General features: G+C 29.1%; 1 protein-coding gene across 3 annotated transcripts in view; it reads left to right on the top strand.

Moving 5' to 3' along the window:
- Positions 1-21753, top strand: part of LOC107440297 (neural cell adhesion molecule 1) — a 61991-nt gene extending 40238 nt beyond the window's left edge. Inside the window, exons 5-14 of one of the 3 annotated variants that reach the window (XM_021144995.3) lie at positions 2979-3278; positions 5541-5816; positions 10529-10822; positions 12243-12542; positions 12653-12781; positions 14482-14509; positions 15841-15932; positions 16449-16576; positions 19816-19920; positions 21390-21753. In XM_021144995.3, coding sequence (XP_021000654.2) covers positions 2979-3278; positions 5541-5816; positions 10529-10822; positions 12243-12542; positions 12653-12781; positions 14482-14509; positions 15841-15932; positions 16449-16576; positions 19816-19920; positions 21390-21440 — 1703 coding nt within the window. In that variant the 3' untranslated portion in view covers positions 21441-21753. The remainder of the gene's footprint in view (positions 1-2978; positions 3279-5540; positions 5817-10528; positions 10823-12242; positions 12543-12652; positions 12782-14481; positions 14510-15840; positions 15933-16448; positions 16577-19815; positions 19921-21389) is intronic. The other 2 variants (XM_071182949.1, XM_071182943.1) reach the window with 2 other exon arrangements.
- Positions 21754-27588: the final 5835 nt, after the last annotated feature.

The raw sequence follows: 27588 nt of genomic DNA, 5'->3' as shown, positions 1-27588 counted from the left end.
TCTCTACTTCTTAATTGGAAGAGGGAAACAAATTTAGTTCTCTGGAAAATTCTAATAAAAATACACATTTAATGGAAACACAAGCGATGATGTATTATTTTATTCCAAATATATCTTCATCTATCTTTCGTTCAGTAAATGTATTACACGAAAAATAAGTAGTCAAACAAACGTTAATAATTGGGGTAGAAGAAAGAGATTCTCCGTTGAGTGTTTCTAGAGATTCATTGATTGATATAGCAACTTAACAAACTGTATCATTAATCTTTAACTCCCCCTCTCTTACCATATAAATAATTTATTCACTATTGGTAATCCTTTTTAAATCTATTGTATAAGGGCTCGGAAAGAGATCAATTCTCGTGAATATTGCGAATTTCATTAATAGAAAAATTGAATCGATAATATCTTATAGTGTGAGAAATCTTTTGGCGTCATTTCTTTATAAATTAAGAAAAAGTAAAAGATTTCAAATTAAAGATTTTTCGCAAATTTTATTTTTTTAGTAACAAATTATAATTTTCAGTCATTTTTTAAGCTTAATATAAACAAGGCATTTATGAAAGTGTAATGTAATGAATAAAAGTAAGGTCAATGCAATCCCCAGCAGTGAAATGAAATGAAGGGATAGGAAATGAAGTAAATAGATAAGAAATGAAGGGAAGGAAATTAAATGAAGGGAAAGGAAGGAAATGAATAGAATAAAATATAAACTCAACAAAAACCACTATTATTCTTAATTTTACATCTATCGCAAAATATCGTATGTAAGTCGCAGTTTTTACTACTTGATAGGTAACTAGCTTTTACTATTTGATAAAAAAAAAACTAATTTTTACCGTGATGAAAACTAGAGAACCAATTGAAATTACTCTTCTTTTCAAACTTTTAATTCGAAATATAGTTATAAGCTACACTTTTTTTATAATGATATTTTCAGTTTACCTTTGCCGAAATGAACAAGTTTAAAAACGTTATTATTATTATTATCATTATTATTATTTATTATATACGAGGCATGTTCTTCTACTGTTTTGAAATTAAAAAAGGACGTGCAAAGATATATCAATAATTTTATTTTTACATGAAGGCCTGTACCTTAATCTACTGTTCTACACAATTTCCTTCAACATTGAGGCACTTGCCATAACCTTGTATGGGTTTTTGAATACCCTCCTCCTAGAAGTCTGCCGCCACTTTTCTACATAATTTCCTTCAATATTGAGGCACTTGTCATAATGTTATACCAGTTTCTGAATACCCTCCTCATAGAAGCCTGCCGCCTGACTTCTTAACCACTGCATCACAACTGTTTTGACTTTGTCATCGTCTTGAAGACACTGACCACCAAGGTGCTTCTTCAAGTGCAGGAACACATGGTAGTCACTGGGAGCCAGATCAGGGCTGTACAGAGGATGATCTGGAGTTTCCCATTGAAAAGATGTGATGAGATCTTTGGTCTGATTAGCCACATGCGGACGGGCATTGCATGCAGCAAAACGAAGCCATTCCTCAACTTGCCACGTCTTTTGTTCTGGATTGTACGGCGCAGATAGTTCAATGTCTCACAATAAGCTGCTGCATTGATTGTCTCATTACGAGGCAGAAATTCCACAAGCAATACTCACTTTTGGTCCCAAAAAACTATGCACTTGATTTTCCGAGCAGAAATTGTTTGCTTAAACTTTACTTTTCTGGGTGAATCTGAATGCCGCTATTCCATGGACTGTTGCTTTGATTCTGGTGTGACGTAGGCCACCCATGTTTCATCGCCCGTAACAATTTGGCTCAAGAAATCATCACCGTCGTAGTGGTACCGCTAAAGGTAAGTCAATGCACTGCCTAAACGTTTGGTTTTGTGCACATCCGCCAGCATTTTCGGTACCCAACGTGAGCACAATTTTCGGTAATTCAAGTGCTCGGTCACAATGCTATACAAAACACTACGAGAAACATTAAGAAAGTCAAAACACAAGGAGGAAATCGTAAAGCGCCTGTTTTCTCTCACCTTACTGTCCGCTTCTTGCACCAAACTTTCATTAACGATTGAAGGACACCCACTCCGTTGTTCATCATGCACATTTGTGCAGCCTTCTTTAAATGCTAACACGCACTTTCTTACAATTCCATCACTCATAATGTTTTGTCCTTAAACTGCACAGATCTTACAATGAATATCGATCGGATTTAGGCCTTTAGCACTAAGAAATATTATAACAGCCCGTACTTCACAGTCGGTGGGACTCACGATTTTCGGAGGCATCTTAAACTCTCAGTAAACAACGTAAACAAGGAAGAATCAGACTGTAATGGTGTCAGTGCGTAGGCATGAGATGTAGGTACCCAGTGTGCATGCGCAGAACGCCGACAGCAACGCTGCGGCCGCGGTATGGCAAAACGGTACTTAATTAATAAACACGCCTCGTATTACAAGAATGATGCTACCAACTTTCAGCAGAGTTTGGAAATATCAACAGAATTAAAATTACATACGGATCCATTCCCGGAAATATCATCATACGCCACAAACGGGCGCATATCTCTTATGAACTGTTTCTCCTTGTAATTATGAACAGTTCATAATAAGAAAGCGCCCTGAGCAGAGTAGGGTGACATTTCCGGGAATTTTAATCCTATACGGCAATTTTAATCCTAATGATATGCCTTAAATCTCCTAGAAGCTTGCCGCAACACTTATGCAACCCCCGTTATATGTAAAAATTTTATAAAATTTCAACAAAAATTGACTAAAAATGTCATTATAAAATCTGCAGCTTTAGAAGCGAAACTAATTTCATATTTGCCCAAATTAAACCATATATAATCCACGCCCAAATTAAACACGGTCAAATCTATTAAAAATATCCAAATATCTTAATACAAATCAATGTGCAAAATAAGCTTCTGGAATTTTATTTTAGATAGTTCAATGTCCAAAACATTTCAAAAATAATCTTTTACCAACTGATTTATTTCAGTGAGACCCACAGACGTTCGAATTACAACCCCGCATCAACCTCTATCAGCTGGTAAGGAGACAGATATTGTTTGTGTTGCCAGAGGAGCAAGGCCACCAGCTCAAATATCTTGGTGGCTGGATGGTGAAAAGTTGAAAACAGAAGTGACAGAAAGCACAGCTGAGGAAGACAATTTGACAATCAGTAGTTTAAGCATGAGACCGAGCATTCGGGATAATCTTAGAAATCTTTCGTGCCGGGGTGATAACCCTCAACTGCCAGATAGCGTATTAGAAGATGCGTGGATAATTATTGTTCATTGTAAGTCGAAATAACATGAAATACACTCTGGATATACATTATATGCATATATATATATGGGTCATTCTCACGAAAACTGTCATTTTTCAGTTCATAAAATCCCAAAAAAGTAAAGTGAATAANTTTTTTAAAAAATATATATATATATATATATAAATTTGAGAATGTAACATTTTTTTAACTTAAGGCACTTGAAACCTTTACTCGATTAAATTTAGTAATTTGATGATGAAAAAAAAATTTTTATTAGTGAAGTGGTCACCAAAAATCGACTATAACAAAACGCCTAAATTTGTCAGAAATATTCTTTTTTATTTTTTTTTGCTTCATAGTGTTTTAAATTAAAAACTGACCAGTGTCCTCCAAAAATTATGAAAACAGGTACTAAAATTTCAGTAAAAATCTTAAAAGAAAGAACTGAAAGAAAGGCTGTAGAAAAATGAAAAACATAACTTTTTTAAAAAACGCTAGCAATGAAATTTCAAATTTATGCTGGAAACAAGAATACATTCAGCTATCTGGACGTGAAAGACAGTAAATAAAATTATTGTTTAATAATCAACCATGACATAGTTACAATGTTTTTAGAAATGGCGTTCCATATGTACATTTTGCTATTTTTTTTCTACAATTGTAAAATTTTATTATTGAAATAAGATCCGTGTTAAACTTTTTTCAATATTAAGCGCTGAGCATCATCCTCCCAAAACTAAAAATGCTTTTAGCAAAGTTACTATTAAATGAAAACTTACTGTTTTACTTTTTCCATTTAATATTCTAATAAAAGTACTTCACATAAATTCTTTAACAGAAGTATTTTTTAGCAATTAGAAAGGTTAATAGGTGATCTTTTGAATGTCCTTTTACACAGAGACAATAATAAGTTCGTGACGCAATTTATAAAAATGGATAAAAATTTATAATATATATTTCATTTTACATTTGGCTGTAAATATAAAATAATAGTGTGATCAATTAGCACGTTGCATTTCTAGACACACATATTGAGACAATTATACTCAATTTCGAGTTAATTGGATAAACAGATTTTAAGAAATCACATTTGAAAATAGATGAAATAAAAAAAATGCTATACATGCAGCTCAGTGTTCTACAATGGATAAATGATTGCTTTCTAAATAACTTCTAATCTAAGATAGAAAAATGATTAATTTAATATTTCGTAAAGATCAGAAATTTGATGCATTAGTGATAATTTTCGTAATGGAAGTAATTTGTCTTCCTTACAATAATGCATTACATACTTGTGCTGAATTAACAGAGGGACTTAATTACACAGGTTTAAAAAAAAGGCTATGCCAAACATGCAATTTTAAAATAGGGCAAGGTATAAAATACTGTAAACTTTACTAAAACTCATTAAACAGACATTCATTATCTTAAGAGCTCATTAACATGGAGCTGTTAAGATAATGAATGTCATCCAATAAATTCTTTAGAGATAAAATCGAATTACCAAAAAGGGCTTAGTGATGCTAGTCTAAAAGTAAGCAGACAATAAAAGTGATGCATCATTAAGTAAAAACTACAAAATTTGTAAAGTGGAGATAGTTTCTAGAAATGGAATCTCTTACCTCGTATCGCTTAAACAAAAGCTGGTTAGCACAACATCTGTGTTACGTAAAGAGGCCAGGTGTCCAAGCCAAATTTAAAAGCCTATGCAATTTTTTAAAATATTTAGAGAGTACGTAAAGAGGCCAGGTGTCCAAGCCAAATTTAAAAGCCTATGCAATTTTTTAAAATATTTAGAGAGTTAATAAGTTAAGTTAGCATTTTGCATTTTAACACATTTTTCCAACATTTTAGCTATTCGGGTGGAATAGGTTACAAGAAAAAAGTCCCTTGAAAGAAAAATTTACAATTATTAATAAAATTTATTCAGATAGATGTTTCAAAAATCGAATAATTTTTGCTAGCATTGAGAAACAATATCAAAGTCCACTATAGAATTCTAAATTGCGAAAAATAAAAATATGCTATTTTTTATGATTTAACCATTTTTAACCTTTCCTTTATAGTTCAGAAGTCTTCTAAGTTTCTTATTACAAAAATTATTACGACAATCTGTGAGACTATAAACTGATTTATTGTTTATCGTGACAGTTTTCAGACTAGGAAATGCTGTTTATCACCGGAAAAAAATAGAAAACCCTGTATCTATTTAAATTTCTGCACAATTGTATATTTTTTTTTCTTCCATGGAAACGATAAATGATTTTTTATTATTATATTTTTTGGCAGATCTACCGAAAGTGACTCTTGATGCGACTCCTGATTCACTAGTCAGAGAAGGCGAAGAACTAACTTTAGTGTGTGAAATTCATGCTCATCCACCTATTACAGAGCTTGAGTGGTTACAAGATGGGCGGTCTCTTGGCCCGCCAGAAAAAGCTAATTATTCGAACAGAATTATTCATATTTCACCAGTTACACCGCATCACAGAGGAGAATATCAGTGTGCAGGGACAAACACCGAAGGAAGAGCACTGAGTGAGCCAAAACAGCTGGAAATTCTTTGTAAGAAATTTTTCGAAGCACTCATAAATAATGAACTAAAATTTTATTCTCTGGATTAGAATGAATATATTTATAAATGAAAATATGCAAAAAAGCAATACGGAAAATAATTTTATTATATTTTCAAAGAACTATACAATTTCCATTGCTTATAACACGAGATTTTTCCATTTCTTGTTTCACAAGCTCTATGTGAATTATTTGCTCATCAAAATATGATTTTCACTCTGTCTTTAACCTACAGGTACAGACTTTATTTTCAAGAAGTATATTTTATTTTTGTTATTGCGAAACTTAAAATTGAGTTAAATGAGGAATTTAATGGGACAAGCTACATCAAAGAATGGAAGAAGGGAAAAACAAGCTTAGCAAAGGAAATTAAGATGATTTGCAAAGTTAAGAGCGCATTTACCAATTTGACTAAATCGGGACGTACATAATTCCGCTTGAAACGAAACGAAACTTAAATTTTAAAAAAAATATGGTCTAAAGCAAAAGATGGGGGGGGGGCGGATTCCTCATGTTACTTGAATAGCTTCTTAAATATTAAATAGAAAGGTTATTAGTTATTCAGAAATGTTATTAAGTCAATCGAATCTTACCTGTGAGAAAGTCAGCTCAATCCCAGCTGATGTTAATTTTTATTTGCTGAAACTTAAACTTATGGCTGAAAAATGTGTTACATTTTTAGTTAAAGAATAGATATTTAAAAAAAATATATATCTAAATATTTAATTTAATAAAAGTTTTAAAGTTTATTGATTTTAAATGGTGTTACTTTATTTTCGTCTGAGTTAATATGTTTTGTAAGTAAAATAACTGTGAAGAAATTGCTTTTAAAGTTAAAATGTTTAGTTAAATATAAAACAAATATTATTATTTTTTCAATTTAATAAAAATATTCATAATTTACTTCAGTAAATATTTCTAAATTATTTATTTCTCAAATTTCATTTTCATTTAAAAAATCATATAAGCTATACATATTTTCCACAATTTTTATTTATTTTTCCTAGAAAAAAAAGTAATTTTTATTTTCGTGAGTAAACTTATTATTTAAAAAAATAGTATTGTGCATAAAAAGAAAACTAAATATCTTTTTTATAAAACATTCATGTATTCTAATTCGAAAAATAAAGTTAAGCATTGTTTAGCTACAAAAATTTAAGTTTACTCAAAAATAAATAAATGATTTATGATATGAGTTTGGAATAATCTAAAAAATAACACATTTTTCAGTATTAAGAAATAAGAATTCAAAATTGTCAAATACTGAGAAAAACTGGTGTGCTCTCAACTATAAAAAAGAGAGACGGATTATGAGCCGGATTCTTTAACCATTTGAACACAAATATAATTTCGAAACGTCATTTTTTTGGTGTCTTATTGTTAAATAAGCTAGAACTTTGAGTGTCATCTTCCTATGCTTTTCGGTCAAAAGACCACTATCATTAATTTAAGCTTGGTTTCATTTCGAGAGGGATTTTATAGATGAGTACTTTTTTTGTTAGCTGAAAAATTTAATAACATTGACAGCTATTTCAGAAGTTTTAAGTTGCCGATGAATTGAGTTTTCAAGTCCCCAACATTCTTGACGATAGTATTAATTTGCGAATAATATAAACAGATCCGCGAAACCACATGATCTTATTTACAAGGGCTACATTAGTTTATCACCCAAAATGAGTGAGTGACTTAGGTTTTTGGCTCAACAGGTCTGTCTTTGCTATACAGCTCCTGAAACTAGGTTGATGCTAAAATAAGTAGGCTAAGATCAATATCACTCTATTTAAATTTAAATTAAATAGATTTTGGGGACTTTAGAATTGGTAAAAAGTATAATGGTGTGCATTTAAGAGGTTTAAATCCCAGAATAAATTCCAATGTTTGACTCAAAATTAAACTATCTGGATTCAGTGTAATGTATTTTTACAGTTCATTCATAGTTTTTTTGAAAACTTTTAGTGTAGATTTATTAAAATATATGCTATATTTGTAAAAAACATTTATCAAAATGTTATGTAGTGCTCTTAAAATGCGTAAAATTTAGCGACATGCACTTAATATTAAATTTGAAATGTGAAATTACATTGGACATCATAAAATACGACTTAATTATCAACAAAAATAGATGAACTTACAAATGACACAGATATTATTTCCATATTTATTTTCAAAGCTTTATTTTAGCCCTAAATAATAATGATATTTTTTGTTGTGAATTACTTATAAAATTAGTATCCCAGAAATTTCTTTAACCCTTGTCTTTGATTGCTTTGCAGAAGTTTTAGATATTTAAGTAGAAAACTAGTACAACATAATAGATATAGAAGTACAATAACAGGGAAATCAAATAAAATCATTTTTTCTTATAAGCAATTCAATTTAGAAAATTTGATTTAATCGCGAAATATTTATTCTTGGATTTCACTTTTCATTCCTAAGGGAGCATTTTAAAAGCTTTTCAGAATGTCAACATTCTTAAGCACTTTCTTTAGAAAATAAATACGGAATTGAATATATTTTTGAAAGCTTAATTTAATTCAGTTTGATTTAAAACTGTTTTAAATGTAAGAAAGACATCCTGAATATAAAAATGAATCAAATAGTGTGGTGAAAAGAAATAGTTTTTGCTGAGTAACGATTCAATTCACTTCACGTGGAAAATAGAAAATAAAAAATAAGTATTGTATCCTTTTGACTTTACTAAGTAAAAAATAGAAGACATAAATGGATTGCATAATAAAACGATTTTTGTTAATATTTTTTTGAATGCATAAAATTCTTTTTTTTTTTAAAAAAAAAGCTTTTAAAGATATTTTTGAAGTCTTTAATAGTAAAGTACTACGAATAGGAAAAACCAGAAAAAGCTAGATAAAGCCTTTCTATCAAACATTGTAACGGGTAGTTGGTAATATGGATTATCAAACGAAATCAAGAGTTACCGAAAGTGAATTTCAAAATGAGCAAGAAGAAATCAAATTATTTCAAAGTCTTTGAAGAAAGTGAGTAGAATGTTTTTTAGAAAAATGAATTTAACAAAGAAAGCTTTTGTAAAGAGATCCAACTGCTATTTTACGTATCACTTTATAGCTTGGCCATTTATTATGTTCAGTTAAGTGAATTATTTTTCTAAAATTATTTCTAAAATGCTTTTCTAAGTAGCTGAAACTTCCGTTTGTGAAATTAATAATTAGTACTACTAACAGAATATATAATTTTGTAAATTAGCCTTTTTTCTTAGAAGATATTGAATAATTTTTAAATATTCTAAAATTCAAGTGAAAACAAAAACTATTGAATGAAAAAATCAGTTTTGAAATACATTTTATCAATAAACATCACTCCCAGGATTAAGAAACTGCGTTAATCAGGACAATATTGAGTATATACACGACGAATGAGCCAAACTAAAGACAACATGCAAATCAAAAATAAATTTAAAATAATTAGTCATATTTTCCTGTATTTTAACTGCATTTTCCATCAATTATAACTTTTAAAAATCAAGTTAAAAACGTAATTAAAACATTTTTAAAACCGGGGGAAATATGATAACTAACCTTAACATAACTTCTATACTGTCTTGGATTCAAAATGTCTATGCTTCATTTAAAAATGGTTAAAAATCTCCATGATTTGAAATCACAGTATGTTTCGAAAAAAAAAATAAACATATCTGTTTTTCTCCTTTTCTTCACTATTTTTTGCAGCTTTAAACCTTATTTCTCAGTAAATTTTCTTATTTATTCAAAAACAAAATAGTTTATATAACGTATAATCTGTATTTAATAAATGATACTAACTTAAATAAAATAATTCAAAAGTATCAAACATACATCTGATTCTTCATAAATGCTTTTTATAGGTGAAGATATTAATGCTTTTTTATTCATTGGCGAATAATTTTCATAAAGCGTGTCATAGATTGACCAAATAAAAGCCTAGAGATGTTTTATATCCTTCATTCTTTCTTTTCAAGATTATAAAACGCCCACCCGTCAATATATATGGAATTGACACATCCTACCGTTGCTACTGGTGAGGTAGAAATCTAGCATTTATTCTGAAATTATGTGAGAGAGTGAGAAATGTTTGTTAGTTATGTGTACGATATTGTACGAGTTAGGAAGAAAGTAATTGTATTTAAAAACAAAAATTTTTTGTAAAAGTTTTCGTTTTAAAATATTTGATTAATAATCCTTGGTTACATGTTAGAAAAGTTTTTATTTAATTAAATTTATTATAGAAGAAAATAAACTGTAATATCTTTCAACAAATCAAGGTCTTAGATTCTAGAAACGGATTCCAGATTCTTGCAAAGATGTTTGTATAGTGTATTTTCAATAAATGAAGCGTTTCCACTGCAGCCTATTGTTGGAAAGGATGGTGGCGAGCATGGTGGTTTTCTGCAATTCTAATATCTAAAGTACCAAATTTATATAATTCCATGACCAACAACCTGATTGTGGCAATGTGGTCTGTATTGTACATAGACCGCTTTACTTTTCAAACAAGCTGGTACCCATCGACCTGAAACTAGGTGAGGTTCAGGCCGCCACTGGGGATTGAACCACAGCTCTTCACAATAACAGTTCATTGCCTTAACCACTGAGCCATCACGGCTTATTTCTCTATTCAACAGCGTGTGTAATCAAAAACTGTTTTTTTTTAATATTTATACAAGTTTAAACATTTATTGCCCCTCACAGATGCTCCACGTTGTGAATCAGTTCGAAGTAGTGTCTATGGTGTTGGAAGAACTGAATCAGTGAGCGTCACTTGCGCAATTGATGCATATCCAAAAACTGTAAATTTTTCTTGGGTTCTCAGCAATTCAAATAAGAAAATGCCTCTACCTACAGCACAGTTTTACAGTAATGGAACCATTAGTGTTGCGACAGTGTCTCCTAGGGCACCTCAAGACTATGGAATATTGGAATGCTCAGCTTCTAACAGCGTTGGAACTCAAAAAGATCCGTGCTCGTTTCGTATAATACCTGCAGGTAAGCAACGGTAAGAACATGATTTTAAAGTATATTTCATCAGTTGACTAGAACTGCTTGAAGATTTTTTTCTATAGCTTTTTTGCAAAATTTAGAATTAGTTTTGCAAGAAACAGAAAAAGAATGACTTTTGTACTAAAGTGCGTAAGCAAACAGGTTATAGTCAATTTGGTACACATATATACACAAGAATAAGACAGACTGTCTCTGTAAAAATACTATAAGCAATATTTATTACTGCATTACAAGTAAAAGAATAATGAGCTTGTCTAAAATAGCATGAAAAGTACTGAGCAAAAATAATTATTTCCGAATGACTCCATGGCAAACAGATATTTTAGAGCATTTCTTTACTGGAATGAATAATACTTTCATTTTTAATAATTAAAGGAATAATGTGCATTATATTTGCAAAACATTTATTGTGTAAATTGCCACATAAAACTACCTTTGATTTACCTTTTTACACTTATTCTTTTAATCATAAAATATGTTTGATTTTTTTCAAACTTTCTTAAAATTATTTTTCCAAGTAGATACTCCAGCTTCAAAGGCAAGTTTTTCATACAACCAAGTTTGATTCCTAACTATGTTAGAATGGAAAATGCACCATTAAATATGTTAAAAACTTTATTCGAAGCATTCATTTTTTGGTTATGTACTTAAGAAATATCAATTAGTAATAAGCATTTATCATAAGGTAAATAATAAAATTGGAATATATCATAAATAAAAATTGTTGCACGAACAAAAAAAACATCTAATGCGTTGCATCTTTTTGATATAAAGAAGACGAAAAAAAGAAGCAAACGCAAAGTCTAAATTAGTTACACAAAATCAAATGTTAAAAAATATATATACATTTTACTTTTCACGTTTTTAAGCTGAATGCTTTTTTGAAATGAATTAAATGTAGGGTTTTATGGTACAAGGTCAAAATGAGGATAAACATCATGTTTTTGCAGGTCAAGGAAAGAAAGTGCAAACTACACTTTTTTTCATAAAAGAACATTAAGCATTGATAAAAATGGTTCGGAAACAATAACAAAGGTTGCTTATTTTTTGAATAACAATATATTATTGAAAGATTGGTGAATAAAAAAATATTTTTCATTTTGTAGAATTTGTACAATTTAATTTGGTCAGCTTTGCATTAGTTTCAAATACATAAATTGTGTAAAGGTAAAGGTATTTGTAATAGCTTAGTCAGAAAAGGTATTTGCTTTAGGTTTACTAATTATGAGACTTTTGAAGCTTAGATATGTTTGTTTAATGGTAAAGCTTGCTTATCGATAATTTTTTTCATTTATTCCCACCTATATACATATGCTTAGCTTATTAGGTCTTACATCCAGTAGTATTTTTGCAGAACACATTTTATTTAAAACTTTTTAAAATACAGTTTTTTTTAAATCTTTAGGAGTTCCAGAAGAGCCTAAAAATTGTGACGTTACAAATAAGACAGCTGATTGTCTTGTTGTAGATTGTGATAGTGGAGAAGATGGTGGTCTACAGCAAATATTTCAGTTAGAAGTGATGAGTGCAAGTTCTGATAAATTTATAGCCAATCTTACTTCTAGAAAATCTCCAAAATTTTTAGTTTGCCCAGTTCCTACCGATGAAACTTTTATTCTCGTGTTATACGCTATAAACAGTAAAGGTCGAAGCAAGCAAGTTGTTGTTCATTCGAGTGCATTGCAAAAAAGTGTACCTAATAGAGGTAAATCAGAATATTCATCAACTCTATGTTTATTGTTTTGTAAGGGACATTATTTTAAGATTATAAATTTGTAAACAATATTACTAATCTCTCTTTTTTTTAACCTATAGATACAGAGGAAGATGCTGATGTTTTAACAGCGGTATTTGGGACAGTTATTGGAATTTTATTAATCATTGCTCTATTTACAATAATAATTGCTTTTTTCATCAAATTACGAGCTAGAAGATCTGTAAAAGGTATTTATTTTTCAATTTAATTTAACACATTCAACATTAAGTAAATGTTGTTCCTGAATAATGAATGTGGATAAAAATGCTATAACAATTTTTTAAAGAATTAAAATAAAAAGATGTTTTGTAAAAATTTAAAAATAGCATCCATTGATATTATTTTAAATAATTATATGAAATAAATTTTAGAGCAAATGGCATTTAAAATCTCAAATAATAAGATTTATTAAAAGCAAAATGTGTTTCAATGTCACATATGTCATGCCATCCGTAGTAGTATAAAATGTACGTGAGGGCGAAAACCGATATAGTTTATTTATATAACCTTGAAGTGTATAATTATATTGGAGCAATCTCTCAAGTCAGAGCTTTTTCTTATTTGTAAAATGTTTACATGAGTTTAAAAGTTTAATCAATGTGTTAAATCTGAGCAGTTTAATTATGTTTTGTATTTCATGTTTTTTTCTGAAAATTAGATGTTTACTTATATTTCTCAATAATTTAAACAAACGGGGGATTTATAAAATTTTATTTCATCGCGGTATTTCGTATATGGAGCAAGCAAAGTGTACAATCAAATTGCATCTCTAGGAATGTCAGAAACATACTACAATGCTCTTCGTCAATTTCATCTTATATATTCTGCAAAATACAGATGAAATGAAGGTCATTAGTTCGAGTTTTCATTAACCGATATCATTAAATGAACATTATAAGTATCAGGAATGCCTTTCACATCATAAGAAATATATTTTAATGAACTTACTTCTGTATCTTGTTTATTAAACATTTTCAAATAACTAATTATTTAACTTTTCAACTGTCAATTTTTAACGTTTTCATTTTTTAACACAATAATTATCCTCCCAGTTACCATAATCTCTGTCGATTTGTTTTATCTCTGACATTTTATCGCACAGATTAAGTTGCAATTTTCAACATTGAAACGTGTATTGGTTTTAAAATAGCTTTCATTCTGTGCTTTTAAACGTCGCTGTTACACAAGCATAATTTTATCACATCCAAATACGAAAATTGCAAAGCAAAATGAGTTTTATTCATGATCGAACTCTAACGCAGATCAAGAACTAAAGTACATATTAAAAATACTAATTTCCTATTAAATACTTGGAGTTGATAAAATGTTAGACATAAGAAAGATTCTGTTATATCGAATTTAATGCGAACATTAATGGCACTAAACAATGGATTTAAAAACAGAATATTGTTATTTTTCACTGTACATGTAATTTCGAATTTTCATAAAACCTCTAAAAATTAGAAGTCTTTTTAGAAAAATTAAAAGCTGAAGCAAAACGTTAAATACTTTTGGATATATAAATCCTATTATTCGATATATGCAAAAAAAAAAAAACATATGTGAACATTGTGAAAAAATCATGTGTGAAGCATGTTCCAAACCAAAGTAAATAAAAACATTTACCTCACTTCCCTTTCATTGTTCATCTTTTCAATGAAAAATGTTATTTAATACCAACTACACCTATTCCGGTCTTGTAGATTCTAAGTACACTAACTTTTTAAGACTTTTGAAACATGTATTAATCAATGTCCTTGTCGATTTGTTGATGTTGATTTTATATGCAATGATATTTGTTTTTTATTTTAAGATTCTTTAAATAATTATTTTTTAAACATGTTTATCTCCGAACCATTCTCTAAAATACTATTTATTTTAATTCCAGATCGTCCGTATACGCAAGATAAAGAGAAGTAAGTACCTATATTGAAACGCAGCATAAAATCCATATTTGTAAGGAATTTTCAATATGATTAAAATATGCAGTGAACTGCAACTTAAAACAAGAATGGAGCTAATGAAAATGATAGACATTATTATAGGTTGCTATAAAATAGCGTAATCGAAATGAAAGCTCAAAGTAGGGATATAAAAAGAATCAAAAGTTGCTCAGGAATATTCAGTATCTATATAAAACTGCTTAAGGGGTTTGAAAATTATACACTTATATTTGTAAAAATGTAAGCATCAATCCATAAGCCGCCAATGTTTTCAAATGGCAGGCAAACTTTTTGAGCATTTTATGCAGAAGTATTGATTATAAGTATTTCATATGTGTAGTAATACAGCACAAATGCGTTGATGTAGAATAAATTTTGTTTATAGTATTTATACATTACATGAAACTTTCAAGCCCTACTAGTAACTTTGAATTGGATTTAAGACTCATCGTTCCGACATTAATTTCAATTATTTTTGAAGTTATACTTCTTATGCGACTTCTAACAAGGTTGCGTTAAACGTTTAACGCTACATTTTTATTGGCCGGGAAATCACGTGGTAGGATCCAGTTTTCCCTCATTCATTTCCATATTGTTTCGGGTTCTCACTAGCATAAAAATAATTAAAGTCATAAAAGTATTGTTTTTCTATAAATATTTTTTTAGTTTGTTTTGATACACATATAATTTAATAGGGTAGTATTTTTTATTTTCAAATTTAGTGGATAACAATTGTAAAAAATTAGTGAAAACAATCCCGCGGACAATGTGACGGATTTAAGGTTATGTCAAAGTACGTCTCTTGTGAATATCAATTGATTGTTTCTCTTCTGAAATTACATTATGACGCATTCACATACATTATTAATACAAATACATTTTCCGGGGTGAGACGATGAGGCAAGCACTGGTTCAAGAGGTCCACGAGGAAAAAATGCACGATATTACCGTGATTACAGAGCACTGAAGCGAGCGGAGCAAGAAAAAGTGTCGTTGAATAGAACTAGTGATCCTTCTACGACTTCTGATTCTTTTACAATTAACGTCGCAGGTTGCGAAGTTTAACTTCTTCCGCGCGGAGGGACACCAAGCACTATTTTTTTTTTTGTATGCTTGCACTCCCTTTTCATTTTGCCACAACATTTCAAAACTACTTGCATGCTTTACTGTTAAATACGGAGTTTAATTGCAAAAGTTAAAAATGTATACATTTGCATGAATATCATTATTTATCTCTTCTATTTTATGTCTTTATTCCGTTTCTGATAATAAAACTCACAGAAAGTTCAATTGTTTAAATTTAGGTGTGACGCTTATTTAATGAAGGACTGCAAAGAGACTTTTATATCAAACAGTCAAGGTCCAGATATAATTCCACAAAAGAGCTTTTATCAAGGTAACAATTGAAGTTTATGATACGAAATATGTAAAACAATTAAATCACAAATTAAACGAAGTTATCGTATTTTCTAAAATAAAATCGAATGTTAAAGCTTAGCCAAAATTGATCTTTTATAACTTTTACAAGATTCAAGACATATTAATATAAATTACTTTTATACTAATACCTTTTGAATATTAAAAAATGTTTTAAAAATTAAATACACAATTAAACTACTTTAACTGCAAAAAATTTCAGTTAAAATATTATTGCCTTTGAAATATAAATTACAGATACTGAGTAAAAACATTGCTCCACTGTAAGACTCTCGAATAGAAACACTGTTGGTGCTTAATCGAAAATTAAGTCAATCGAAATCAATCAAATTAAATCAATCTTAATCGAAATCAACTCAAAAATGAATTTCATTGAACTCCATTACATGATTGCCTTATATTCAATAACTTACTATTTTGTTAGTTTTAATAATAAATATTCTTGATTTTTATAATAAATATTTTTTATCACTAGAAACCAAGCTGAAAACAACAGAATTGGATGAAGAGACAATTCTTCCCACCGTTCTAAATGAAGAGAACCCAAGAAAACTTCGAGATTTTCAAAGTGCCAGTTATACTGAAGATTCTGAGCTTATTCCGGTATAATATATAAATAAATATGTTAAAAAATTTTGACCGCTTAGCTATCCAGTTAAACATATATCGAAATAAGAGATAAAACATCAGTAAAAAAATTATGCTTAAAACCGTACAAGTAAATACATGACAAAATTAAAAGGTTTGTAGAGAGCAAAATATTTTATTTTCGCTAGTAAATATGCTTTCAATGTACTATTTTCGAATAGTTCAGATTAGTTTAAGTTAATTATAGTCAAGTTTTGTGTAATTTTTTGCCAGAATTTTTTTTTAGGAATTAATTTTAAGAATATTTAAAAATATAATTTGGTTCAACATACTTGGTCAAAAAAATTAAAAATTTGCTTGCTTGTAACTAAACTTCATATGATTTGATTAAACCAGGTGTAGAATTTTAATAATAAGGTTAATTTTGCTTTTGTAACAAATTGAGTAAAAAATAAAAATTTGTAATTCTTTTTGACATACATTATTCATGTATGTTGAAAAGAACTACTTCACTTAATTTTTGAAATTTACTTTTATTGTCACAAAAATTCACGAACCGAGAAAGCTTTTTTAGTTGTTAATTTTTCATGTTAGATATGCAAAAATATGCTTTTAATGCAAAAATTTGTTTTCAACAAACCAGAAAAATATGCTTTTATAATATATATATATATANATTCCAGATCCAGTTACTATATATATATATAAATAACTAAACATAAATTTGTTAACTAATCAAGCAAATAAGCAAATATTTGAACTAAAATTTTACTATTATTCAATAAAATTACTATGTTCTTTAATAAATACAGTATTAAAATACACATACAAGTGAAAAAAGCACATTTCCGTATCGTAAAAAAAATTTAAATTGTGTTCTCAAAAACTTCCTACTTCCCTAACGTGATATATTTATATTTCAGAACATTTACAGTAAGCTGAATAAATATTGTAAATGTTCTAACTCATAAATATTGAATGTATCACGGTTTGCTAATAAAATAACTTATATTTTTTGACTTTATTAACTGTTGGGCTCTCTATGTCTTTCTAAGTGAAATTGTTAGATTATTTTAAAAACATTTTCCTTCCTTTAAATTTTTAACTAATTAGATAGAAATGTTATAAAGTATCTTTATACATTATACATAGAGTTTAACAGTTGATCAAGATCAAATGGTGTAAATTTTCTAGTTTACATGACAAGCTGATGGTGGATGGTGCGTCTCAACTTAAATTAATGGGTTAGCTAATCAATATTACTTGGCCCAAACTTCATACTGATAAGGAAAAGGATTATTGATATAGATGGAAATATGTTTACTTAATCATTTAATATGATACAAATTATTCAGTAAAAATAAAAAAATATGAACCTGTCATTAAAAACACTCTCCTTCTTTGATTGTTACAATCTCTGTGCTACAATTCTAAATAAACAAATTTAATTTACAAGATTTGCCTTAAAAATACTTACAGGTGTTGAAAGTCGAATGCTTAAAAATGCTTTTATTATAGTCAAGACTTATTTTACAAAAATAAATGTCATTAATATGTTAATACAAGTTACCTTTACTGTACTGTTTTATGTATAATAGAGTAAGCTATAGATAAATCTAGGCTTTCGCAATTATTTTTTTTTCCGATAAAAAAGTTGTCAATATATTGATAAATTGTCAATATATTGCTAATCTATATGGCGAATACCCTCTTCAAAAAATCAGTAACAATTAGAATTCCATTATCTTACATAAAGAATGCTATGGCTAATAGCCACCCGGGACAACCTCACATAGGCTTCACAAATCTCACCTCTATTGCCATGTGCGGTGACAGATGCCATCCCAGTCAAGGATTCCTTTGCCACCAAATCTGACAATTTTTTTAACGCAGGTGGAATAATATCGAGCTGCATGTTTTCTCCAGATTCAGATTCGACGGCACTCTGTTTGCCAATCTCGATTCATTAATGGAAATATATCACTCTTATTCTCGCTGTCTCCAAGACTGATATGTTCGGCTTCACGAACACATGGCTTTCCTGTTGGATGAAGTCAAAGGGGCACGCGCAACTGAATGCCGAGAGTAAAAGCCTTTCTCTGTTAGATGTCTATGCATAATTCGTTTACCAGGAGTTGGCACTTGTCTCCACCTTCTCGGAGGCAGAGTTCATTTCAGAGCGCGAGTAAGAGGAGAAACATCTCTGCGCTTGAAAATGAGACAACCGTTAATACGCGCCAAACTCAAACAGTGAATTTTTCGTTTTATCATTTGCTGTTATACCTTTCGTTACTCTAGCTAATTAAATATATTTTAAATTTAAAAACTGCTGTTTTCCCAGCAAAATGTTTCAAAAAGGACTAACTATTCACTCAAGGGAGAGAAATAACATCAAATTTATGAAATATTTAACGCTAAGAAAAAGCACATAAAGACTGCGAAATAAATATTTTTGTTCTATGATCTCCAAATAGTAACCTTGTTTAGGATTGTTCACATCTTTCTCCCCAAAACTAGCGAAATAGATCTGTCGGATACCACATGATGGAGGCGGAGCCATGTGCCAACTCGAGGTGAACGAAAAATACTCGGTATGAAAATTCTTATTCCAGATCCAGTTACAAAATCTCAGAAAGCCGGGAGTCTACTGTTAGCGATTTTCTTCGTACCCTTAACAACAAGTAATGACCCGTGCAGTTGTCGTTGCTCTGTGATGGCCTCCCTGATGAAAGTACCATTTGCTTAAGTTGATTCTGCAACCTGGATACTAATCAGCTTGAATTTATTAGCTTCAAATCTGCCAACCGTTCTCCATACCAAAGAATTATCCAAACTATCATGAAAACTTATACTCTTTTTAAAAAAGGTTATCTTGTTTGTTCCAATTTGTTCAAATGGAATTTTTAAGTATAAAAAGTACATATTTTAGTAGATAACTAGAATATAGAAACGTTCACCTGAATTACACTTGATCAAAAAAAAAGTATTTACTTTTCAGCTTTCACAATTTTAGGGCAAATTCTAATAATTTCTTTATAAGTAACTGTTATAAAATAAAAACTTGTCGAGTTTGAAATTTATGAATTCACTTTTTCAAAACCTCGAAAATTGCAATTCGAGGCGACAGTACTTAAAACGTGATTGAAAATTCTTCAATTTTATATAAAATTTCATTTTACAATGCAGTTTATTTTTTACCTCTCACTTTAAACGCCGATAAGACTTACTCTTAAAAATACTAATTTTTCTTACAGACACCCAAGAAGCTTCGACAATTTAATGGAAATGAAGTTGATGTAGAAGAAAATGGTATAACCATAGAAACTCCTCTTATATCCAGTATTCCTACGGCAATGCAGGTAGTGCTCATTATATCCACAACAAATTTCACAATAATATTAAGACAACGATTTTTATCTTTTTTATAATAAAACTTTAATTCTTAATTTTTGTATAACTTTGCCGGTATGATTAAATTCAAGTGCCAATAACTTTAAGTGGTCATACTGACTGTACAACACAATTTCAAAAACAACTTTAAAAGGTTCTGTTGAATTTATACGAGAACTAGATCTTATTTTGATAGATACGGCTACTTTGACAAAGTATATATATTTTCAAGCAACAACACTTATTACTTCTTTTTCTTATTTTTTTTAAAAATAAACTATGTACATTTTATAGATTTTTAATTATATTTTGCTCATGATAATCATCAACACAATGTAGAGATGAAAAAGATTATTTTGTAAATTTCCTTTGTGTGTCAGCAATTATAGCTTGCACCCCTTTGAAGATAATAAAAAAAAAAGAAAATACAGCTAATTGTATCAAACTTGACAATCACGAACTTTGTAGAGGTAACCGTAACTAGTGAGAGTTAGATAATTGTTTAATATAATTATTTGATTACTGTGATACCTTTATAGAAAGTTTTGCTTTATTCTATGGCATGGTTTCATGAAATGTTTACCAGTGGATCATATATTGTCAGAGTTTTTTTTTTTATTTATATATTTTTTATAATAACTACGTACTTAGTCTCTTCAAAATTAATTCGGCTGTAACTTTTATCGACAATGCAAAATGAGCTTAAGTTGTTGGGATTAGAAACTATTCTTATATATAGAGTATCACACATTATCAATTACTTTATTATCATAGCACCATTCAGATGAAGTTCCGCAATTAAACAATTAAGCTCACGTAAATGAATCGGATTTTAATTTGGAGCAAAATGGCAGAAAAAGCTTAATATCATTAGCTTTGATATTTTCAAATGAAAATAACCATCAGAATCCACTGAAGAATTTCCAACATGTAAAAAACATTTGATGTATTATGTTCAGCAATTTTAATTATTTTGTCCCAAAATAATATTCAATGACACGTGTATGATCTTCAATGTTGTGGTGTTGACTGGGTGTTCCCATATTGAGGAAATTGAATTGTAATAATGTAACGCCTTATGGCACACAGTTCTGCCGAGCAAACGGTTTTAAAGCAAATCAAGTGGTAAATTCTCATCTCTCTCTCTGAAATCCATGAAATCAGTATAACGGTGCTATTTTCAGGAAAAAAAGGGCATTAAAAGCAATTCGCACAAGCTGGAAAGGCATAGCAATTCGCATTAGGGTATAGCAACTAATACTCACCTAACCGCAAAACCTTAGAGTTCTTTGCATTGCCAATAAAATTATGATCGAATTCTTTTCAGACAGATCTCGTAAAATCTAGAATAAGTTAAATCGATACATCTTGACAAAAAAGTTGTTGCTTTTAGATAGATTTTTCTCAACATCTTTTATGTCATATTCTTTTTCTACAGCAGTGGACCGAGCACAGAAAAGAAAGCCTTAGATTATCAACGCCCGTATGAATCTGAAGTCTTTCCACTTTTGAAAGTCAAGAATTTCCGATGAACGAACAAAATGTTGATTCCTGCAGTGCTACGATAAGCAGTCGCTGAACTGAAAGGAAAAGTCTGAGAAAATTCAATAAAGATGGCGTCCAAACAAGGAGAGAGTCAATCAGACTTAAAAGCAGATGAAAAGAGAACAAAAAAGGAAGTAAATACCCTCCAAAAGTGCCAAGTCATTCTGACAGATGAGAAAACTATTTTCCGTGAAATGAATTAATCACAATTCTCTCAACCTTTGTTGAATAAAGAAATTATTTTTTTGGCCCGAAAAGTATATTTATTTTTTAAGCCACATTTCTCACAAATTAGATTCATTTTTTTTAATTATTTTTGAAATAAGTTTTTTCGTTTTAAATTTGCATAGAAAAGTTTTTTTTCTCCTCAAATATGTAAATTAATATTCGAGTATCTTTTCTTACATCTATGTTTAAACATATATGAAGTAACAGGAAATAGCATTAAAAACTGACATAAAAATTTTTTTTATATGATAGTTAGAAAAATTTTAGTTACTAAATCCTATTAAATAAGAAGTATTTCAGAAACATAAATGAAATTTATCAAAATGAATTTAGAGCCACATAGTAAATTTTTAAAAACAAATTATTCGAACTAATATGCATAAAAAAATCAGCTACAATGCTTTAACTAATATAATTTTCATGTTAAGTGTAAAACGCAGAATTACTAAAAGACGCTGTTTTTTTTTACCTCTAGTGAAATGCTTAAAGTAAACACGTGGCTAGGTATTCTTATAAAAGAAGTTTTTAATTTTCTCTGAAAAACAAAACTATGCATATTTTTCTTTAATTCCTCAATTTATATCAATTTATTAGCTCATCTGTTTTATGTACCGGAGGATTTTGTTTCCAAAAAATATTTCCTATATTATTGTGCAAATGAAAAAATTTCAAACATAATTAAGTTTATGCTCAATTGAAAAACATGCATATACACTGAGAAAAAACATATACAATACAACCATCTCTACATGAGAACAACATCATGCTATTAAAATTTCAAGATGGTGAGGGGACTGCAAATCACGTATACATCAAATTCTAGGCCAGACAGAAATGATATTGAGTTGAATGTATAGTTCAATGGCACGTGATCCAAAGGAGAACATACTGCTTCAGACAGTACGTTAAATCAGATTTGAAAGTAAAATCCACACTACAATTTTATCTTTATAAACTACATGAAAGTAATAAAATGGTGAATAACAAGACGGTTTACAACTTTTAATAATAGTATATATAGTTAAAAGTCAATAAAATCCGATTAAAAAAGACATTAAATAAAATACACAAAAATTTAAAGAAAAAGGTAGGTACATGGGAACTAAATATGAAATAATAAAATCAGATAAAGCAGTAACATACAATATGATGTACCAATATCTCGAAGAAATGCGAAAATGTTAGATGATGAATAACATCTGGCATATCGAATCCTCTACCAAATCCTTCAACTTCCACCAAATCATTCATACCTAAAATAGTGCGGTGGACACTGAAAACTTTTTTTGCACTCTGTACATTGATTAAATTTTTTGAATTAGAAAAATAAGTCAAGTTAGTGTTGAGTTATTAGTGAAAGAGTAAGAGCAAAAAGCTATTATATGGCAATCATTTTATTTAAATTGAGTCTAGTTTTAATTTTGAGAAGTACCCAATAAGACTTCATGCGGAATGTCACCAAGTAAGGTGGATAAAGAGACGAAAATCATAANCGTATATCCGTGGTAAAATAACGTTACTTAAGAGAAAAGATAATAGCTCTTAATTAATGGTTTACATTCGTTATATTTTTTTTTCGTGCTCATGACATTATATTGCCAAATAAAAGATCTATTAAGATCTCCCGATATACTCAAACATACGTCCCTTTTTATAATCCTTTCCTGAAAAAATTTGCACCTTTTGTATTATTTTCACTTTTAATTGGATGAAAATGGAAAAACAAACATAACAATAATTAGTAATTTTTTATTGATGCAAGATCCAGTCACATAATGCCCACACAACTATAGTTATAGATACCGATTCTATAATGAGCTCAATGCTAAATTGAAAGAATCAAAACAATGTCCTACAGATTTTTATGTTACAGTGTGAATTATCCTTAATCATTATGGATAAAGGTGAATTAGAGCCTCCAAAATCATTTGTCTCTGTGTATTAAATTTATTGCTCTCAGTCAAAATATGCTTAATATCAAGCCGTTTCTTAGGAACTCTCGAGTCCTGATTTATTTCGTAAAATATGACTGTGAGTGTGACCATACTCATGAGATTTAAAATTACTTAAAAGTTACGACAGATACCAGACATAATAAAATTTAAAAATATGACCTAAAAAATGCTTTGATATGCTGTGAATTTTTATTCTAAACCAAAAAACTGTTTATTACAGAAAAAGAAAGAAAATAAACAGTGTCCGATTCTTTTCTACTGCAAAATGACAAACGCATATGTTTTTCAATGGAACGTGAAATGATTTTTGAGATGTTTTCTCTTTAAAAATAGGTATAGCCGTGATAAAACTTATAAAACTTTCAAGGTTATCTTTATAGTAATAGAAAAGAAAATAACCTCGAAACATCTCGAGAATTTTTCCTCAATGCATCAAGTGTTTTGAAGTGCGCAACTTAAATCGTGTAATTTAAAGAGGAAAATAAATTAGTTGGGGAATGAAAGTGTTATAATAAAAATATCTAGCCCTTAGAATAAAAATGATAGAAATGCTTGTAATATTTTATTTCCTTACATTGCATCATTTAACTATAAAAGCTACATGTTGGCCCTCCAAGAAATCCAAAATATAGTAAATGCAATTATGAAAACAGCATCGATTTTTTAACACTTAATTCCTTATCATGTTTTAATACCTTATTAAACATGTGATTGTGGTGTTGCAATATCATTTCTGAAATATTATATACTGTAATGAAATTAAATTGAATTTCACCCAATTTCTTTTCTTCCGACATTTTCAAGCAAGATTTGTTATCTCTCCGACCGTTTTATCAGTAGTTGTGACCCAAATTTTTAATCTTAGGCAATACATTTAATTTCGAATTTAAAAATTTAAATTTTACCAGCAATTTTCAGAAAGAAAAAAAAAACTGGAGGGCAAATTTGCAATTTCGCTTTATTGTATTTGGCTAATTTTCAGCGTAAAATATATAACTCTGTCAGAAGCTGAAAATTGCAAGTTTTATTGTTTGAGCAGTGGTGGCTCAGGGGATAGAGCATTCGCCTTCCGATCAGGCGACCTAGGTTCGAATCCCAGTTGGTCGATTCACCCGTCTCGCAATGACCAGAGTGATGATGTAAAATATCCTCAGTGGTCGACAATTCATGGATTAAAGTATCCTTGCCGTTAAGCTGGCTGTGGAAGGGTTTCGTGGTTTTCCTCTCCATGTCACGCAAAGGTGGATTAAATCCATCAAAAAGTCCTCCACAAAGGCAAATATCTCCCAATACATTATCCAGGAGTTCCCTTGTCTTCTGGATTGAGTTCAAAATTACAAAGCTATGAAATTGAACATTTGTAGTCGCATACCCATAAATTGGATTGGCTGTCCGACGGTTATTAAATAAAATTTTATTGTTCGTAAATTTAAAAAAAAAATTCTGGTCTTGAATGGTATGTACTCTCCAAATTGGTTTTCACTTTTATCAAACGAAAAAGCAATGCTTCTTGTTAATTAATTTAGTATTTAGTATTGAACAAAAATCTCTGTTAATCGCTATTATTATTAACGAGTTTTACAAAAAAAAATTTAAAACACATTTCTAAAAAAAGAAGAATCTTGCCGATTAGCATTAAGAAAAAAAAAATTTTTGGTTATCGATTATGGTTAATGTCTACTTTTTTTGAAAGAAATATGTCAAAGCAACGGGTTTCAGAAACTGATATTTAAGTACGATTAAAGTAATTTATTGTAATACTATTTCTTAAATTTTAATAGAGAACTATTATAGTATTAAATACACGCTTTACAACGCACTCTCCAATTATGGAACTGAAACAAACCATACTTTCGCAAAATATTTCAATAAAATATTTCTACATTTAAGAGACATAAATATGTATTTACTTAAGGAAAATAAACTTAAGTACTTACAAACATATCAAAATGTCATAGGCTCAAGTAGGGACTTATCTACCAGTAAAGTCAAATGTCAAATACGTAACTAAGATCATTTGATGCTAAAAAAATCTTATTTTCCCCATCTCATTTAATTTGATAAGATTTAATCTGTTGACGCAATTTTCTCCTCGAGGCAGCAATGCTAGTTCCAATAATGTTAGGCAAAACGCTAGTAGGTACTTTGATTTCTTACTTAAATATATTTTGAAATAGTATTTATAAATTTCACGACAAATAGTTTATTAATTATAAACAACAAAATTAGTTAAATATAGGACAGATATAAAACATGTTTCATAGGCATCCTAAATTTACTAAAATAAACTGTCATTATGAATATTTTTTTTTCAGTTTTCAAATTTACAAATTAACTAAATACATTTATGTCCATTACATTTATGTTCCATTAAATTTGCTTTTTTATAAGTAATGAACTTTTGAAATTTGAAGTTTTCGCATTAATTTATAAATTAAATAAAATTATTCTGCTTTTCTTCAAATATTTAAAATATTAGACAGTGATGTTTGCTTACTTACAGCCTTTTTTAATGGAAAAAAACATTTTACTTTATTTATTATTTTCTTATCCCTAACAGCAAGCAAGCTCAGTGATCAGTGTAGTTGACATGAGATGGCAAAACCACAGAATTAAAATTTATAATTAATCTGAAACAGCTCTTTTATTTTGTTATAATTATGCTTTTAAAACTTGTTTCTATAAAATAAAATAATCTAAAATCAACGCAAATAAAATTTAAAAAAATAATAAGTTACTTATGAAATAGTAACATTAAAGGAAAATTTTTTATTAATTTAGTACAAATGTAGTCATTTAATTGATGATGCTAATAATGCCTAAAAAATTTGGATAACAGCTTGTACTATTGATATTACGTTTATTGTTTTTTTTTAAACCGATACCAAATATACCGGATAGATGGCGTTTATATCTTGGGTACTGTGGAAATAAGTTTTTTGCAGCCTCCCGGTGAAATTGATTGCAATAAATTTGAAATATTCTGTTTTGGCCTCTAGGAACAACATTGTGCCATATGACACGAAATGAAATTAATTTTTATTTTAGAGGGATGGATTAATGTTAATTTTGTTCATCCCTTAGACAGAGCAACAAATAAAATAAATTTCTAAATATGCACTTACTAATGGATAAGCATATTATCGAGTTTTCCAAAGCGTTTTACGTTTAAAAGGATCAACTTTATTTGTCGTAAAATTAATTATTTCTTGTAATTCATTAGATACATTGTATTAATAATAAAATAAGTATTTCATTGAGATAAAAGAAAATTTTAAACTCTTTTATATTTCAGAAGCCATTAAACTATTTTAATCCGTCAGATTTTTATTGGCAGTCGATTTATATACTGCTTTTGCATAATAATGAATCCTTTGCAATTTTTATTGATCATTTACAAAAAGAAAAATAGCAAAGAAATAAAACTTCCATTTACAAATATGCATGGAGCAGTAGCCCCTAAAGACAAATTCACTACATCATTTTCAAAAGACAAGTGCACACTTTTTGCACATGGGGCATAGATTTCATTCTTTCATGTCATGTGATCCATAATATCCAGACTTCCTTGTCAGGGCTAGCACAGCAAGAATTAATCATAAGACCGGATGATTATATATTTAAATTTCAAAATATTTGTTAAATAAATGGGCTTTATAAAGACATTTTACTGCGCAGCATGGATTTGTTTTATAAATAAAGTCCGTTTTATAATAAAGGATTCGTCTTATAAATATCGTTAATTGTCTAACTAACTAACGATAATATATACGCGAAGTATATTATTTGAAAGAAATTATTTCAAATTCTCATCTGTTTGAAGTGCTAGTCTACAATTTAAAAATCTAATTCTTTTCAAGACCATTTAATTTTACATAAATATTATATATATATATATATAATAAATAT

This window comes from Parasteatoda tepidariorum, chromosome 1 (genome assembly GCF_043381705.1).
Source record: "Parasteatoda tepidariorum isolate YZ-2023 chromosome 1, CAS_Ptep_4.0, whole genome shotgun sequence".
Taxonomy (NCBI): Eukaryota; Metazoa; Arthropoda; class Arachnida; order Araneae; family Theridiidae; genus Parasteatoda; species Parasteatoda tepidariorum.
This window is presented reverse-complemented; position numbering and strand designations above follow the sequence as displayed.